Raw genomic sequence first — 17,868 nt, 5'->3', positions numbered from 1 at the left:
GCTGTTATGGATCCCGTGTGGTGGATTCTCCCATGTTATACAATTCTTCATTGCTGATCAATACCATATACTATACACTACACGGGAACCCTGGTATTACTATACTATACACTACATGGGAACCCCGGTATTGCTCTACTATACACTACACGGGAACCCCGGTATTACTATACTATACACTACACGGGAACCCCGGTATTGCTATACTATACACTACACGGGAACCCCGGTATTACTATACTATACACTGCATGGGAACCCTGGTATTACTATACACTACACGGGAACCCTATTACTATACACTACACGGGAACCCTGCTATTACTATACACTACACGGGAACCCTGGTATTACTATACTATACACTACACGGGAACCTCTGTATTACTATACTATACACTACACGGGAACCCCGGTATTACTATACTATACACTACACCTGAACCCCGGTATTACTATACTGTACACTACACGGGAACCCTGGAATTACTATACTGTACACTACACGGGAACCTCAGTATTACTATACTGTACACTACACGGGAACTCTAATTATTATACTGTACACTACACGGGAACCCTGGAATTACTATACTGTACACTACACGGGAACCCCGTTATTACTATTCTATACACTACACGGAAACCCTGGTATTACTATACTATACACTACACAGGAACCCCGGTATTACTATACTATACACTACATGGGAACCCTGGTATTACTATACTACACATTACATGGGAACCCCGGTATTACTATACTATACACTACACGGGAACCCCGGTATTGCTATACTATACACTACACGGGAACCCTGCTATTACTATACACTACACGGGAACCCTGGTATTACTATACTATACACTACACGGGAACCTCGGTATTACTATACTATACACTACACGGGAACCCCGGTATTACTATACACTACACCTGAACCCCGGTATTACTATACTGTACACTTCACGGGAACCCCGGTATTACTATACTATACACTACACGGGAACCCTGGTATATCTATACTATACACGGGAACCTGGGTATTACTATACTATACACTACACGGGAACCCCGGTATTACTATACTATACACTACACGGGAACCCTGGTATTACTATACACTACATGGGAACCCCGGTATTACTATACTATACACTACATGGGAACCCCGGTATTACTATACTATACACTACATGGGAACCCCGGTGTTACTATACACTGCATGGGAACCCTGGTATTACTATAATAAGTTGGGGATGGGATGTTGGCCGTCAGAATACCAACAGCGGCATACAATCAGAATCCTGATGCCTGGAGGTAAGTACCCTAATCCCCCCCTCAGCCCCCTCCTTGTACCTAACCTAATACTTACCATCAGGATGTCAGCGATGATTCTGGTGCTGGGATTCTGATCGCCAGTATTTTACCGCAGAGCTGCCGACTACATCCCAATATAAAAATGGTTACAGGTATAGCCCTCATTCCCCCCACACCTCGCCTTTTCCTTTATACACAAGTTATCACTAAACACAGCAGTGAGGCAGAATTTTCTACATCAGAGTCATTTTATTGCAAGGTTACAAGAATATAGGGCCTGATTCAGACCCACTCGCGAGCGGCTGTACGCTCGCAAGTGGGTCGATGGTCTGCACTGAGCATGCGCACGATGGAGGGAGCTCCGTCGTGCGCATGCGCCAGACACGACGAGCGAAGGACTTCGCTCGTTGTGTCCGATCAAAGGGGGCGTGCTGTCAATGTTGATTGACAGCACGCCCCCTTTGGTGGGCGTGCCGGGGGCGTGCCTCCCTGACGGGGGCGTTCCCACGGGAATGCCTCCCGTCAGAAGCCGGCCCACTGACATCACTAGTGATGTCAGTGGGAGTGATTTTGGCTCTGATAGAGCCAAAATCACTCCGGAGCTTGCGGTTGAAAACCTCAACCGCAGGCTCCGGCTCGCAATTTCGATGGTCGCGATGGTCACGACCATCGCGGCCATCAAAATGCACGCTCGTATAGCCTGTGGGTGGTGACCCACAGCTATACGAGCATCCAGGAGGACGCTCCATGAAAAAGGAGCCCGGCCCTCATGCAGAGCGTGCGCTCTGCTCAGAGCGTACGGCTCTGAATGAGGGCCATAGTTTCCTTCTGTAATAACACTTGGAATGTTATTTATTGAATATTTAATACTACAGATTACTATAATATTGTGTGAATGTTTTGCTGTTAGACTACAGCAAGAAAAGCAGATTATAAAATGAGCAGCTGCTGTATCCTGCAAACCTGGGGGCAGACACACAAGCAGCAGATAAGGTGGGTGGTGCTGGAAATATGTAACTAAAGAGAATGGTAACAGCAGCACAGAGTATGTCAGCTCATATAACTCCATTACAGCTATGATCAGACAAGACTGACATGGATACAGCTAGGTAACAGAACAGAGTAATGATGTTAAGCTCCTGGCATACTGGTGTAGTGACGCTGTGCTGTGCACCTGTATATAGATAACAGATCATACATCCAACGCTCAGAGATGTGCAGCATCCTGGCATTTTCCATCAGGTGGGGTCTGTACGTATTAGGAGCCATCCATGAGGAATAGCTGTCCTGGCTTTCTCTGTTTGGTATAATATGGTCCTTACATTAATGATGAGAGTAACATCCTGCACATAATAGTCCTGTAACGTCCAGTTACTCATACAGAGCAATTCCTGTTATTATTCATGGCTTGTGTACAATGTGTCATTTCTGTATTACTCATGTATTATAAGCTGCAGGATATGATACTCGCACAGTGCTGTCATTCCATCCATGACACATACAATAGAGATGACATATTATCTAATACATATGTACTAACATAATGCTGATATATACCATGATAGGAGGTAATAACAGGACAGGCCAGTGTATCCATGCAGGTGCCCATCAGAGAGCAAATCCCCAACAGCAGAGCGGTGTCACAGTGACAGGAGACAGGAGAGAGGAGAGAGGGGCACACGTGTAAGACAAAACTTTTCTTGTTTGGGTATGAGAAATGGACACTAAGACATTCACAGTATAAAGATACTAAGAGCAAAGTTAGGATAAAGCTAAAACACAAAAGAATAAAAACTGCATTACAAGAACCTGGGAATAGGAAGAGCTGGTGCAGCCCCAATATATACCGATAATCACCCCAATATATATACCTATAATCACCGGTACCTAAAGTGACAGAGTAATACAGCTTTATGTCAGTTTATATCCAATTCTGAATGAGTCATAGTAAATGTCTGACTGACCAATACTGACCCGGCTTATGCCTGACGTTTGTTCTCCTGTGGCCCTGACCTCATACCCTGGTCTATAGCTGACTGCCCTGTCCCTATCTCTATGTTATTTTCTCCTGCCAGCTGTGGCCTAGTGTGACCAGCCCGTGAGACACAACTCACCCTCATGCAGAAACCTCTATACTTCCTTGTGACATCTCTGGTAACATCAGTGTTTCCACTAAATCCTGTCTTACAGCAAATCACTAGATCTTACACCTAGGCCATCACAGAACATGTGCACCACCGAGCGGACAACTGGAGTCCATTCCAGCTTTACTAACAATGTACAAAAACTTTCAGGCAAAAAAAGTGTGGTAAATACTAACAAGCGCCACACGCAGCTGTGTTACCCCACATGGACGTCAGACAGGTCCGTACAGCGTTCGGTTTTCTTACTTGTTACCAAACTCTTTATCTCATATATTTGTAGGTGTATAACAAAGCTTGTATTGTCCTTTCTGTGAATTCCTCACTACCAAATAATCTCCATCTCCTGACCCTGCACGTTACTGGTGGTGCCAGTAAGGGAGGTGAGACAGTGCAGGACATACTGAGGACAATCTGTACTGATCCTACTTATCCTGTAATGTCCCTGTATTATTCCTCCATTACTACGTACCCTGCTCACATCTGTATTCTGCTGGGGATATCGGGAGCCTGATGCACTTAATGGACATTACTGTTAGTGGTTTATACCAGGACCTGCAGCTTCCTGTGTCCCAACACTAATTACATTATCTAATAATGTATAAATTACATAAGTGATCATGATATTAATGTCCTCATCTTATGGAATAGTGTAAATAGTAGGTTACAGAGGATCTAATTAGAAGGAACAAGACATCAGACTGCTGTAAGGAGATTAGAGATCCATTTACCAGGAAACCCAACCAGAGAGTACTGGATCCAGTGAGATAAAATCAGAGGTTACAGATGTCATTATATCGCCCATCTCACCCCGTCACTTACAGCCCAGTCATCACATGATGTCATAGTTTCCCACTTCCCATATTACATCCCCAGGACATTGTCATGATGACAGATTAGTTATGTCCCTATATTACATCATGTGGTCTTGTTACTGCACAAATAGGCCAATAGCACAATAATAATCTAATACAGAGATTCCCAAACTCTGCCATTACAGACCAGGGTTTAAGGATATCCATGCTTGAGTCCAAATGGTTAAATCAAACTGACTGAGGTACTAAGTGACATGTGCTCAAGCATGGATATCCTTAATACCTGGGCTGTAATAGCGAAGTTTGGAAAACTCTGATCTGATGGAATAAGGAAACTGAAAGCCATTACATTAGGAAAGCTGTTGGAGAGCTAGGATGGTGACATCCGTGTGGATATATAATAAAAGTGTTATATATTAGTATATAGTGAGATAATGCAAATGTCATTTACCCTTCGCTAAGCAGGGACAGCAATCTAGGCTAACATTGTATTCATGTTTGTTTTGAATATTTTCAATAACAATACAGTACTGCAAATACCGCTGCAAATTCTATATATTTCTAGATGCTCATACACATTGTTTTTTTCCTGTGTGATGTTTCTGATGACTAATAAGAGCGGATTTCTTTATAAAACATTTCCCACACTCAGAGCATGGAAAACGAGAGTTATGGTAAAACTTACCTTACCTGTTAACTCTCTTACTTCGAAGTCCATAGGGTCCACAGGTGGTGGTTGAGGACCGGGCACCAAAAAGTTAAAGCCTTGCCCCAAGATTCAACAGGCCTTCCCCCTATACCCTGCCCCTGAGCCACTTCAGTTCATAACAAGCCTAAGGCCGGAGGAGAGAAGACTGGTGCACAGAAGAATCACACTCACACAGACAGAAAACATGTGACCGGGAAACATAGCCCATAGAAGCCAGGTGCATCAGGGCGGGTACCCTGTGGACTTTGAAGAAAGAGTTAACTTTGTTAAGTTTTACCATAACTCTTGTTTTCTTCTTCAGGGTCCATAGGGCTCCACCGGGAGACCTTGGGGATGTCCCAAAGCAGTTATTCAATGGTGGGGACACTCCTGAGAGTTAAATCTGGTGTCCAAATGAAGCATCCTAGAGGCAAGTGTATCAAAGGCATAGAACCTAAGAAAGGTGTGGACAGAGGACCATGTGGCACACTTACAAAGCTGTTCAGCTGAGACTCCACGTTGAGCTGCCGAGGGACTCAAAGCAAGTGGAAAGGGCAGTGACAGTAGCCGGTACAGGAAGCCCTGTCTGCGTGTAAGCCTGGGAGATAGTCATGCAAAGCCATCTGTCCAATGTCTGTTTATTAGCTGGCCATCCCTTCTTGTGAAATCCATAGAGCACAAATAGGGAGTCTGTTTTCCTCAGAGAACTGGTATGGTCTACGTCGATCCTGAGAGCATGGACCACATCGAAGGAGGCCTCACCTGCCAAGAGGTCAGGTTAATAAAAGGCCGGGACTAGGATTTCCTCATTAATATGGAAATGAGTAACCACCTTGGATAGGAAGCCAGGTTGAGTTCGGAGAACTACCCCGTCCTGATGGAAGATTAGAAATGGGGAATGGGATGAGGGCACCCCTTAATCAGACACCCTTCGGGTGGACGCCATAGCCAGAAGTAAAAGTTTTCGCTCTGAGCCACTTGAGATCCGCAGATTCCAAAAGGTTCAAACGGATTGCCCTGTAGGGCCTGAAGAACCACTGACAAATTCCACAACATCACAGGAGGGACAAAGGGAGGTTGTATGCGGAGGACACCTTGAAGTAAGGTATGGACATCCGGCAGTAAAGCAATCTATGCTGGAACCAAATGGACAGAAGAGACGTGCTCCTTCAGCGAGGTAAGGTAGAGTCCAAGGTCCAACTCTGCTTGGAGGAAGGCCAGCACTCTAGAAACCCTAAACACCTGATGGTCATAGTTTTTGGCATCACACCATTGAAAGTATGTATGCCACTCTCTATGGTAAATCCGGGCAGAGGCTGGCTTGCACGCTCAGCCTAGTCTTGACTACAGAGCGAGAACACTCTTTAGACCTCAGGAGGGATCTCTGAAGAGCCACGCCATCAAAGACAGACATTCCAGGTGTGGGTGAAGACAAGGACCCTGAGACAACAGGTATGGCTGCTGAGGTAGCAGGAACAAGGCATCTATGGAGAGGCTCCAAAGATCTGAGTGCCAATGTTGTCTGGGCCAGGCTGGGGCCACCAGCAGAACAGTGCCTCCATCTTGTTTGAACTTCTGAAGAACTCGAGGAAGAGAGACTGGAGGGAATAGATACGCCAGATGGAAGGTCCATTTCACGGACATTTTGTCTAAGAAGGCTGCCTCAGTGTCCCATGTTCTCGACCCATACACTTGCAGTTTGTGATTGTGTCTGGAAGCCATGAGGTCCACCTCTGGTAGGCCCCACTTGTCCACTAGGAGTTGAAAGACTTCTGGGTGGAGACCATTTCCCAGTATGCACGTTGTGACGGCTGAGGATGTCCGCTTCCCAATTTAGAACTCAGAATGAACACTGCAGAGATAGCCAGGAGGTGACCTTCAGCCCATGTGAGAATGCGTACTTAGCCGATGTCCAACGCTCATGGAAGGAGTGTTGACCGGTCACTGCGCTCCAGTTGTAAGGAGACTGGCGTCCGTTGTAAGGAGTACCCATTCCGGGATCCAAAAGGGGCGAACTCTGGTTAAATGGGATGTCTGTAGCCACTAGACGAAACTCTGGAAAAAGAACCATTGTCTGAGCTTTGATCCAAAGGGGCAACCCGTTCCACCTGGATAGGATTAGCTGTTGCAGGGGCATGTAGTGGATCCTAGAACTTGCATTGCTGAGTGGACTGACATTCGGCAACTGCGTAGGAATCTGCGCACACTTATTTTCAGTGTGTAGATCTTGTCTGCTGTCAGGAAGATTCTCTGACCCGGAGAACCTAAAGTCCAGAGGCTCCATATCCAGTACAATAGAGCGCAAGGTTTCCATGCAAAATGTAGGCACCCTGATGAATTTGTTTTGGGATCTGAGGTTGAGGATAGGCCGATAAGACCCATTTGGTTTCTGCACCGAAACAGGGTAGAATAATAACCGTTCCCTCACTGACAGGAAGAACTGGAACTATTACCTCCACTTTAATGGCTTTCTGGATGAGCAGGGCCCTGTTCAGGTCTGATGGAGCGCCTGTGTAGAAAAATTGGTGGGGTGGCCATCTCTGAAATGAGAGGGCATACCTGTGAGAAGTCTCTTATCCACACGTCTGTGGTTGTTCGATGCAATTCCTGGGCAAACTGAAGACGTTGGCCTCCTACTCTGGGGTCCCCCAGGGGGAGGCCGGCCCCATCAGGCTGAAGGCTTGTCCTCGAATTTTGAAGCAGGACGTCTGGTGGCCCAGGTCTGCTTGGTCCTATGCTTTGTGGCCCTAGTGGAAGCCGATTGCTTAGGAAAGGACTGACCTTTAGGTTTGCCTTTGGGATAAAAGGACCTAAAGGACGTTGTCCGAGGCCTTGCAGTAGTTGCTGATGGCAGAAAGGCGGTTTTTGAGGCTGTTAATGTGGCCACAATCTTGTAGAAGTCGGGGCCAAACAAGATCTTCCCATTGTAAGGTAATGCTTCTAAGACTCTTAGAATCTGAATCCGCCATCCATGACCGCAGCCACAGAATTCGGAGGGCAGACACCACCGTGGATATAGAAGCTAGGAGACTGGCATCCAAGGATGCTTCTCGAATATATGAAGCTGGATCTCTTATGTGAGCTACATAAGACATCTGATCCCAAGAGGCATCTGAGGGATAAGATTCTTCAAGGGTATCTGCCCAGCTCTCAATTGTTTTAGCCACCCATGCAGTAGCCATGGTTGGGCAAGTAATGGCATTTGAAAGAGAGTACACAGATTTAAGGCCAGTTTCAATCTTTCTATCTATAGGGCCCTTCAGTGAGGAAACTGTAGGGATAGGTAATGTAGCGCTTTTAATCAAATGCATAACATGGCAATCAACTGCTGAGGGAGTCTCCCATCTTGTACAATGAGCTGGAGGTAAAGGATAACAAGAGGTCAGGCGTTTTTGGGGCTGAAACCTCTTACTAGGAATCTGCCAAGCTGCTGCCATGTGCTCAACTAGTTGATCCGAGAGCGGAAACTCTGCTGAAGCCACGTTTTATCATTTAAATAGTGGGTGCTTTGATGTGGGGGCGGGCTCATCTTCTCTTTGTAAGATAGATCTAACTGCTCGCACCAAAGCAGGTATATTAATTTTAGACTCTATGCTTCTTCCCCCGAAGGAGACTCCGCAGTAGAGATCAGTATCTTCTGCCTTCTCAGATGACAGCTGCGTGGACTGTGAAGATAACACAGGACGCTTAGTAGACTTAAGCTGGATACACACTATACAGATATATCTGCAGATGATTGTTCATACACACTGAATGGCCATCTGCTTCTAGCCGTGGGTCCCAGCGGCCAAGGGCGTGTCCCACCCCCTCCTTGGCGGCTGCTGCTGTGTATGTGCAGTATGCAGACCGCCGGTACACACTTGCCGATGGACAGGTATGTCTGCAGACATATCTGTCCATCAGCTGTGCAGCACAGCCAATGCGATATGTCTGAGAACTATGTGGATCACAGACATATCGCAGGTACACACTTGGCGATGGCCAGCAGATATTGGCCAATCAATTGATCGGCCAATATATCAGTCAGTGTGTACCTAGCTTCACTGGGTAGCGGCTTCCCACCTTGGAACATATTTTGAAAGGCTGTAGAGGTAGCCACCAGACTCTGTACTGAGTGTCAACCCATGGAGAATGCATAGGAGATACCTGTATTGCTTTTACCTGTTGTGGCAACACCATAGCGGCGACCTGCCTTACCTGTCCCCTTAGAATCTGGGTTGCAGTCTAAGTCTGTCCATGGAACTGGCTAGCAATGTCCACGGGATGCCCGCCGAGAGCACAAGGCGGAGCTGACGTTGTGGTGCCCATAGGGGTGTTGGAGCGGCAGCACAGACATCCCACAGACAGTCTGCTGCTGCCCGCTCAAAAGCATAAAAAATAAAGAAAAATTATAAAATAAAAGCTTTTGGACTGCATGAAACATCCCAGTTAAAATGGTGACCCGACTCCGGCCAGGCATCGACGAAATTGAAGTGCCTCTGTCTCGGGGGCAAGGTATTGGGAAAAGGACTGTTGCATCCTGGGAGCAAAGCTTTAACTGTCTGGTGCTCGGTCCTCAACTACCACCTACATCCCAAGGTCTCCCCTATGGGCCCTGAAGAAATTATTTCTCATCTGTGTGATATCTCTGATGTGTAACAAGATGTGATTTCTGTTAAAAACATTTCCCACACTCAGGACATGGAAATGGTTTTTCAACTGTGTGATTTCTCTGATGTGTAACAAGATGTGATTTCTGTGTAAAACATTTCCCACACACAGGACATGGAAATGGTTTTTCACCTGTGTGATGTCTCTGATGTGTAACAAGATGTGATTTATTTGAAAAACATTTCTCACACTCAGAGCATGGATATAGCCTCTCACCTGTGTGACTGCTCTGATGTGTAACAAGATGTGATTTCAGTGTAAAACATTTCCCACATTCAGAGCATGGAAATGGTTTCTCACCTGTGTGACTTCTCTCATGTGTAAAAAGAGCTATTTTATATGTAAAACATTTCCCACACTCAGAACATGGAAATGGCCTCTCACCTGTGTGACTTCTCTGATGTGTATCAAGAGCTAATTTATAGGTAAAACATTTCCCACACTCAGAACATGGAAATGGTTTCTCACCTGTGTGACTTCTCTGATGTGTAACAAGATATGATTTATGTGTAAAACATTTTCCACATTCAGAGCATGGAAATGGTTTCTCACCTGTGTGAGTTCTCTGATGTGTCACAAGAGCTGATTTACAGGTAAAACATTTCCCACACTCAGAACATGAAAATGGTTTCTCACCTGTATGGACTCGATAATGTGTGACAAGACCCGACTTCTCTATAAAACATTTCCCACATTCAGAACACGGAAATGGTCTCTCACCTGTGTGAGTTCTCTGATGGATACCAAGTTTGCTCTGCTGCGCAAAACATTTCCCACACTCAGAACATGCTAATGTTCTCTCACGTGTATGAAGCTTTATATGTCTAGTAAGATATCTTTTCAGTGTAAAACAGTTCCCACACTCAGAACATAGAAAAGGCCTCTCAGCTGCATGAACTTTCTTCTGATGTACAGAAAGACTGATCTGCTTGGTAAAACTTTTCCCACATTCAGAACATAACAATGGTTTATCAGATGTGTGATCTGAGCTGTGTGTAACACTACTGGGAGTATCAGGGGAGCATTCCCCATGGTTAGAGGGATCAGATGAGATATCTGCACTGTGAGATGCTGGATGTATACTGGGGGTAATGGGGTTTTCTCCTGGAGAGTCCTGTGACAAGTTATCGGCTAGGTTACAATCTGAAGATTATATGAGACGTCTCCCCGAGTTATTCCTACTGCTGTGTCCATCTGCTGGGAACAGAAAAATTATATGGGAATTAGCATCACTTCAGAACTATACGATACTGTATAACTATAATAAGACGTTCCCGTATGTACCCCAACATCTACATACTATGTAACTATAATAAGACATGCCCAGCTGTACCCCAACATCTCCATACTGTGTAACTATAAGACGTGCCCGGCTGTACCCCAACATCTCCATACTGTGTAACTATAATAAGACGTGCCCGGCTGTAACCCAACATCTCCATACTGTGTAACTAAAATAAGACGTGCCCGGCTGTACCCCAACATCTCCATACTGTGTAACTATAAGATGTGCCCGGCTGTACCCCAACATCTCCATACTGTGTAACTATAAGACGTGCCCGGCTGTAACCCAACATCTACATACTGTGTAACTATTATAAGATGTACCTGGCTCTACCGCAACATCTCATACTGTGTAACTATAATAAGACGTGCCCGGCTGTACCCCAACATCTCCATACTGTGTAACTATAATAATACGTGCCCGGCTGTACCCCAACATCTCCATACTGTGTAACTATAATAAGACGTGCCCGGCTGTACCCCAACATCTCCATACTGTGTAACTATAATAAGACGTGCCCGGCTGTACCCCAACATTTCCATACTGTGTAACTATAATAAGACGTGCCCGGCTGTACCCCAACATCTCCATACTGTGTAACTATAAGACGTGTCCAGCTGTACCCCAACATCTCCATACTGTGTAACTATAATAAGACGTGCCCGGCTGTACCCCAACATCCCCATACTGTGTAACTATAATAAGACGTGCCCGGCTGTACCCCAACATCTCCATACTGTGTAACTATAATAAGACGTGCCCGGCTGTACCCTACATCTCATACTGTGTAACTATAAGACGTGCCCGGCTGTACCCAAACATCTCACACTGTGTAACTATAAGACATGCCCGGCTGTACCTCAACATCTCCATATTGTGTAACTATAAGACGTGCCCGGCTGTACCCCAACATCCCCATACTGTGTAACTATAAGATGTGCCAGACTGTACCCCAACATCTCTATACTGTGTAACTAAGATGTACCAGGCTGTACCCCAACATCTCCATACTGTGTAACTATAAGACGTGCCCGGCTGTACATAAAACATCTCCATACTGTGTAACTATAATAAGACGTGCCCGGCTGTATCCCAACATCTCCATACTGTGTAACTATAAGACGTGCCCAGCTGTACTCCAACATCTCATACTGTGTAACTATAATAAGATGTGCCCGGCTGTACCCCAACATCTCCATACTGTGTAACTATAATAAGACGTGCCCGGCTGTACCCCAACATCTCCATACTGTGTAACTATAATAATACGTGCCCGGCTGTACCCCAACATCTCCATACTGTGTAACTATAATAATATGTGCCCGGCTGTACCCCAACATCTCCATACTGTGTAACCATAATAAGACGTGCCCGGCTGTACCCCAACATCTCCATACTGTGTAACTATAATAATACGTGCCCGGCTCTACCCCAACATCTCCATACTGTGTAACTATAATAATACGTGCCCGGCTGTACCCCAACATCTCCATACTGTGTAACTATAATAAGACGTGCCCGGCTGTACCCCAACATCTCCATACTGTGTAACCATAATAAGACATGCCCGGCTGTACCCCAACATCTCATACAGTCAGTGTTATTTCCAAGTTTCAGTTGTGAATGTAGAAGTCAGATAGCAAATAGGTAACTGTGACCGGATAACCTTGCCTACGCCAACAGCCACAGATATTTTTTTTATCCCACTGGATCTTGGGGGGGATCCCATTTGAATCTTGGATCTTGTAGGGATTCCCTCTTACCATCAGTAACCACCTGTTACTGACTCTGCCCACTGTGCCATTGGCATGCAACTTTGCTGCCACCACCAAGATCTTGGACTTGCACCTGAAAAGCACTTCTCTCAGGCTCCTACATCGGCACCTGAACTGCCTCTGCTGCATATGCTTAGACTAGCTGCAGCCACACCTCCTGACTGGTGTTGGCTGATACCCACTGGTCCCTCGCAATGGACCAGGCCCAGCAGGGTAGCTGGCAGCAGGTTTGAACTCTGAGACACTGGGCTCAAATTAAAGCAGTCGGAAAGTGGAATAGCGCTTGGTGCAATTCTGATGTCGCAGGATACAGATGAAGTCATCTCAAAGTCAAGATGTTTATTGCTCAAATAGTTTTCAAAAAGACATTTCCCCTTGGGAGTATCACAGCATACAGATGATATGGCAGTTCATACCTTCTTGATGTTCAAAAAAATTCAAACGAAACAGGCTCACATGCCTTCTTTTATCTTACTCCAATACACAATACCACAAGGGGTTAGTCCACCCTGTAGTTATTACCTGATCAAGTGCATTTGCCTTGCATGCACAAGGCATGCTCAACTTTAACATAGTCCCTAATGGACAGTGGTGAGTGCTTACTCCTCTATGCCTGAGCCCACCTGTCGTCATTTTAGAAGCCCAGGTGCCGGCATGTTTGGGATGAGAAAAAACTTCCCTACAATATGTACTTCCAGGATTCTGCTGAGGGGGACTTGTCCACCCCTTCTACCTGAATCTGGGCTCCAGAACAAGGCAGACAAGGTCCCCAGCCAGTAGTCTTCTGGTCACTTTGGAGCTCGCTGAAAATAATTAACTGACTGCACTGGCCAGTTCCCCATGCACCTCTTTCAGGCATGAGGCTGTATGGGGGGGGGGCAGTCCATTTTTCTCTGGAAGGGGCTGGGGATCCAGCAGCCCACAGAGAGCTCTACATCCCCCGTACTTCCAGGGAAACACAGGTAAGTGCAATTTATTTAAAATGTACTTAAACATTTTTAACAAATGCATTGCACACACACACACACATTATTTATATATATATATATATATATATACATACATACACATACATGCACGCACACACACACACACACACACACACACACACACACACATATTTGGTGTGACTGGTGCCCTACAGCACAAGGCTTTTATATACTAAGGCAATAAATACAGAAAAAAAAAGTAACTTTTTATTTTAATTATATTTACATATTTGGAATACTAGTACTGGGTATTTAATCATGTTACTGCTGGCATTACCGGGAGCTGCTCTCCCAGAACACAAAACAAACTAATGGACTATGCAAGAGATTTAATGGAACTCTGAAGCAGATTGCTCCGGTCATTTGTGACTTCAGAGGGGGGTGACTGGTAGTGAACCCTGAAGCACTTCCTGTTTATCTAGAGGGGCCATAGGAGTTCATCGATTTCTCACCCTTTGAGTTAATATATGGACGCAGAGTCCGTGGACCCCTCGACCTGTTCCGTGGGTCTTGGGTAGGGGAGTTGACTCACCAAGATGTGTCCGTGGTGGAGCATGTGTAAAAGTTCAGAGATCGGTTAAAAAATCACCAGGGCTCATGTGTCAGGGTCATTGAAGTTAGGCAGAAAGTGCTTGTTTTGGTGCCCACTCTCCAAAACAAGCTCCAGGCTAACTGGACGGGGCCATACACAGACTCAAAACAACTAAGTGACATCCCCTAGGTGGTGTCATTTGCCAGCGAGGGTAGGAGGCAGGGTACCTACCATGTGCATATGTTGAAGGCATACCATGAGCATGTGGAGTCAGTAGCAGTCGCGTGCTGCTTACAGAAGGAGGAACCAGGAAATGATCCAATCCCTGAGATCTTCGCGGGTGCCCGAGGTGAGAGTGGTGTAGAGGAAGCTGGAGGAAGGAATTTATTAACCTCAAGAGGAAGCAGCTTGAGTCAGTACAGCAGTCCTTTGAAGCCCATTTCAGTGGGAAGCCTGGTCTGACTTCTTTGCGTGCACACCACAGACACTGGTGAGCATAGGCCAATTCGGCAACCTGCATATCTGGTCTTATCAGAGGCGCAGGTGAAAATCTACAATGAGGTGCAGGAGATGTTAGTGCTAGGTGTAACAGTCCCTGGCCTGCCTCCATTGTATTGGTTCCCAAGATGGACCGTACCACGTGGTTTTGTGTAGATTACTGATTACTGCCGGTTGAATGAGGTAACCAAATCTGATACTTATCCCTTACCCCGCATTGATGTGTTGTTAGACGAGTTGGCAGGAGCAAAATACATCTCCACTTTTGAATTGAGCAAGTGGCATTGGCAGATAGCAATGACCCCCGAGGCTCAAAAGCGATCTGCCTTCATCACCTCATTTGGCTTGTTTGAGTTCAAGACCATCTGGGATGAAGAATGCGCCAGCCTCCTTCCAGAGCATTGTCGATGACATACTGAAGGGGTACAGAGATTTTGCTTAGGCCTACTTGGATGACCGCCATCTTCAGCGGAACTTGTGAAGATCACCTGAGACATGTGGGGGCTGGTGTTAAAAAGGATTCGGTGGGCAGGTCTGAACATCAGGGCAGACAAGTGCCAAATGGGGATGTCAGAGGTACAGTACCTGGGGCACCGTGTGGGAGGCAAGGTGAAGCCTGAACCAGCGAAAGTAGAGACTGGCCCCGGCCCACAACCCAGAGATAGGCCCTGGCCTTATTAGAAATGGCAGGGTACTACTGATGCTTTATGCCTGACTTCAGTTCTGTAGCCAAAACCCTTATAGATTTGACTAAGAAGAAGCTCCCCAAGGTAGTTGACTGGACACACTCTTGTGAGCTGGAATTTCAGTCATTTAAAAAGTCTCTGGTACAAGAGCTCCAGTACTGCTGGTGCCAGACTACAGTAAGAACTTTGTTGTACAGACTGAATGGTCACAGTACGGACTTGGAGAAGTACTGAGCCAGAAGGGACCAGATGGGCAGGAGCATCTTGTGGCCTATTTAAGAAGGAAACTGCTACAGCAGGAGGTTTCAGCTTAAATATATTCACAGTTGTGGATGAAACGCATCGCTGTCCGCATCAATTGGTGTCCACATTATCTTCTATAATTTTCCTATGGTGAGCCAACGAATTGGGACTATTCTCCTTTATTAACCAAGAAGGACAAGGGTCAGATTATTGCCTGAAATTACACTGGACCTTGAAGCCGGCGGGTCCTGCAGCCCTGAGCACGCCGCTTAGAGACCGGGAGCCCGAGCGGCTATATTTGTGAAGCCGGTGGGCCCTGCAGCCTGAGCATGCCGCTTAGAGACCGGGAGCCCAGGCAGCTATATTTGTGAAGCCGGTGGGTCCTGCAGCTCGAGCACGCCACTTAGAGACCTGGAGCCCGAGCGGCTATATTTGTGAAGCCGGTGGGTCCTGCAGCTCGAGTACGCAGCTTAAAGACAGGGAGTCTGTGCTGATATATTTATGAAGCCAGTGGGTCCTGCAGCCCGAGCATGCTGCTTAGAGATGGGGAGCCCGAGTGGCTATATTGGTGAAGCTGGTTGGTCCTGCAGCCCGAGCACACTGCTTAGAGATGGGGAGCCCGAGCGGCTATATTTATGACAGTTGCCTGCAAAAAAGCTTAGAGGAGGCGGGTCCTGCAGCTCAAGTACGCCGTGATCGGGAACCACAGAGACTAAAATCTGTGACAGCCGCGGATGTACTACACTGAAGTCCAGACTCAGTGCGCAACAATATACAGCCATCCAGCGCTTATCTGGTTTTCCCTTTGTCGGCTAAGTAAGGAGTAGGTAACCCATTAAACTTCTTCTGAAATATTAACAAGAGAGAGATATGGTCACCTTAAGGAAATACATGGGATCATTTCATGACTTTGGACATTGTCTTTTGAATCTCATCTAATTGAGAAACTATTTTTATTATTAATTTTTTATGTGGTTCCTAAACATGTGAGGAATATACTAATCTGATTATCAGTGTAGGATAATCCTTTATGAGATGACTTCATGCCATGTGATTCTTTTAGCAACATTGTAGTTATTTGTGTTTATTTTCTAATCCTCAATATAAGGGGTCAATCCAATTAGGTGCTAATTGCGAGTAGCGAGTTTGTTTCATGAAACTCACAGACTTTGCACAAATGCGCGCTCCCGAGAATTCTCCAATCCAATGAAAAATGCCTATTCACGGTGCTCGCAGTGGAGGGGTGCGAACTGACTGCCAAATGCGACGTAAGAGAAGTGCATGAAAAAGTGGGGAGACCATCCTGGACCACCCAAAATTGATAATTTTGTTAGCAGGACCGTATAGGGCTGTTTGTGGGCATAAGGAAAGTACTGAAGGCCTTTAAATGGTGTGAAATGGCTGATTTGTGTTCTTGTTTAAAAAGATGCAAAAAAATGATAAAAAAGCAAACTTTTTCGTTTAATCTCAAATTAATTAAATGAAAATTGCAAAAAAAAGTAGGAAACAAGGAGATTTTGGGCTACATTGTGGAAACTAAAAAATTGTAAAAAAAAATGAAGTAAACAATTATTTTTCAATAAAAAAACAAACTAATTACATTTGGGGTTCCTAAACTAACGAAAAAGTTAATTTTGGGGTAATTTGAGGCCATTTTTTTACCCTCAAAAATGACATGTAATTATTGGACTAATTAAGCTAATTTGACATTTCCAAATGCCTGATTAGTCATTAGGGGGGATGTCCAAGGGGTTCTTAAAATAAAGATTTTCCTTTCCATCTCTCACCCTCAGGGAGGTACAAATGGAAAAATGCTAATTTACTCTGGTTCAGTGCAAGTTGCTAATTTGATTGCAAAATGAATTCTCTGCGCTAATTTGAAGAGAAAACAGCAAATCGCACCTCGCAATTAACAAATAATTAGAATAACCCCTACGTACTTATTACAAATAAACTTAAGAATATATTTTAGAATTGATAAGAGCCTCTGACTGATATGAAATGACCAGCGCAGTTTTTTTTGTTTTTATTCTGTTGCTTTTGTGGGGGTCACAATATAAATGACTGCAGCAGGTGATTTCCCCATTGGTCTGACTCGGGCGCTAGAATAATTTGTGTCTTTCCAGGAGGTGGGGTACGCCACAATTGAAAAGGAAAGCTTGGAAATTGCTTGGACTGTGAAGAAGCTCCAGCTCCATTTGTATGGCCGGCAATTTACTGTGGTGACTGATCACAGCCCTTTAAA

General features: G+C 45.5%; 1 protein-coding gene across 1 annotated transcript; it reads right to left on the bottom strand.

The window, feature by feature from the left end:
* Positions 1–9,519: 9,519 nt before the first annotated feature.
* Positions 9,520–13,233, bottom strand: LOC148480725 (uncharacterized). Its single transcript, XM_088453928.1, has 3 exons — positions 13,198–13,233; positions 12,830–13,049; positions 9,520–10,758 (listed from the first exon to the last, which is right to left on the bottom strand). Exons 1-3 carry the CDS (start codon positions 13,231–13,233, stop codon positions 9,620–9,622), a joined length of 1,395 nt encoding a protein of 464 aa, XP_088310054.1. The 3' UTR covers positions 9,520–9,619.
* Positions 13,234–17,868: the final 4,635 nt, after the last annotated feature.

This window comes from Taudactylus pleione, unplaced genomic scaffold, assembly GCF_031769625.1.
Source record: "Taudactylus pleione unplaced genomic scaffold, aTauple2 ptg000603l, whole genome shotgun sequence".
Lineage (NCBI taxonomy): Eukaryota > Metazoa > Chordata > Amphibia > Anura > Myobatrachidae > Taudactylus > Taudactylus pleione.
The sequence above is the reverse complement of the archived record's forward strand: the minus strand, read 5'-3'. Positions and strand labels throughout refer to the sequence as shown.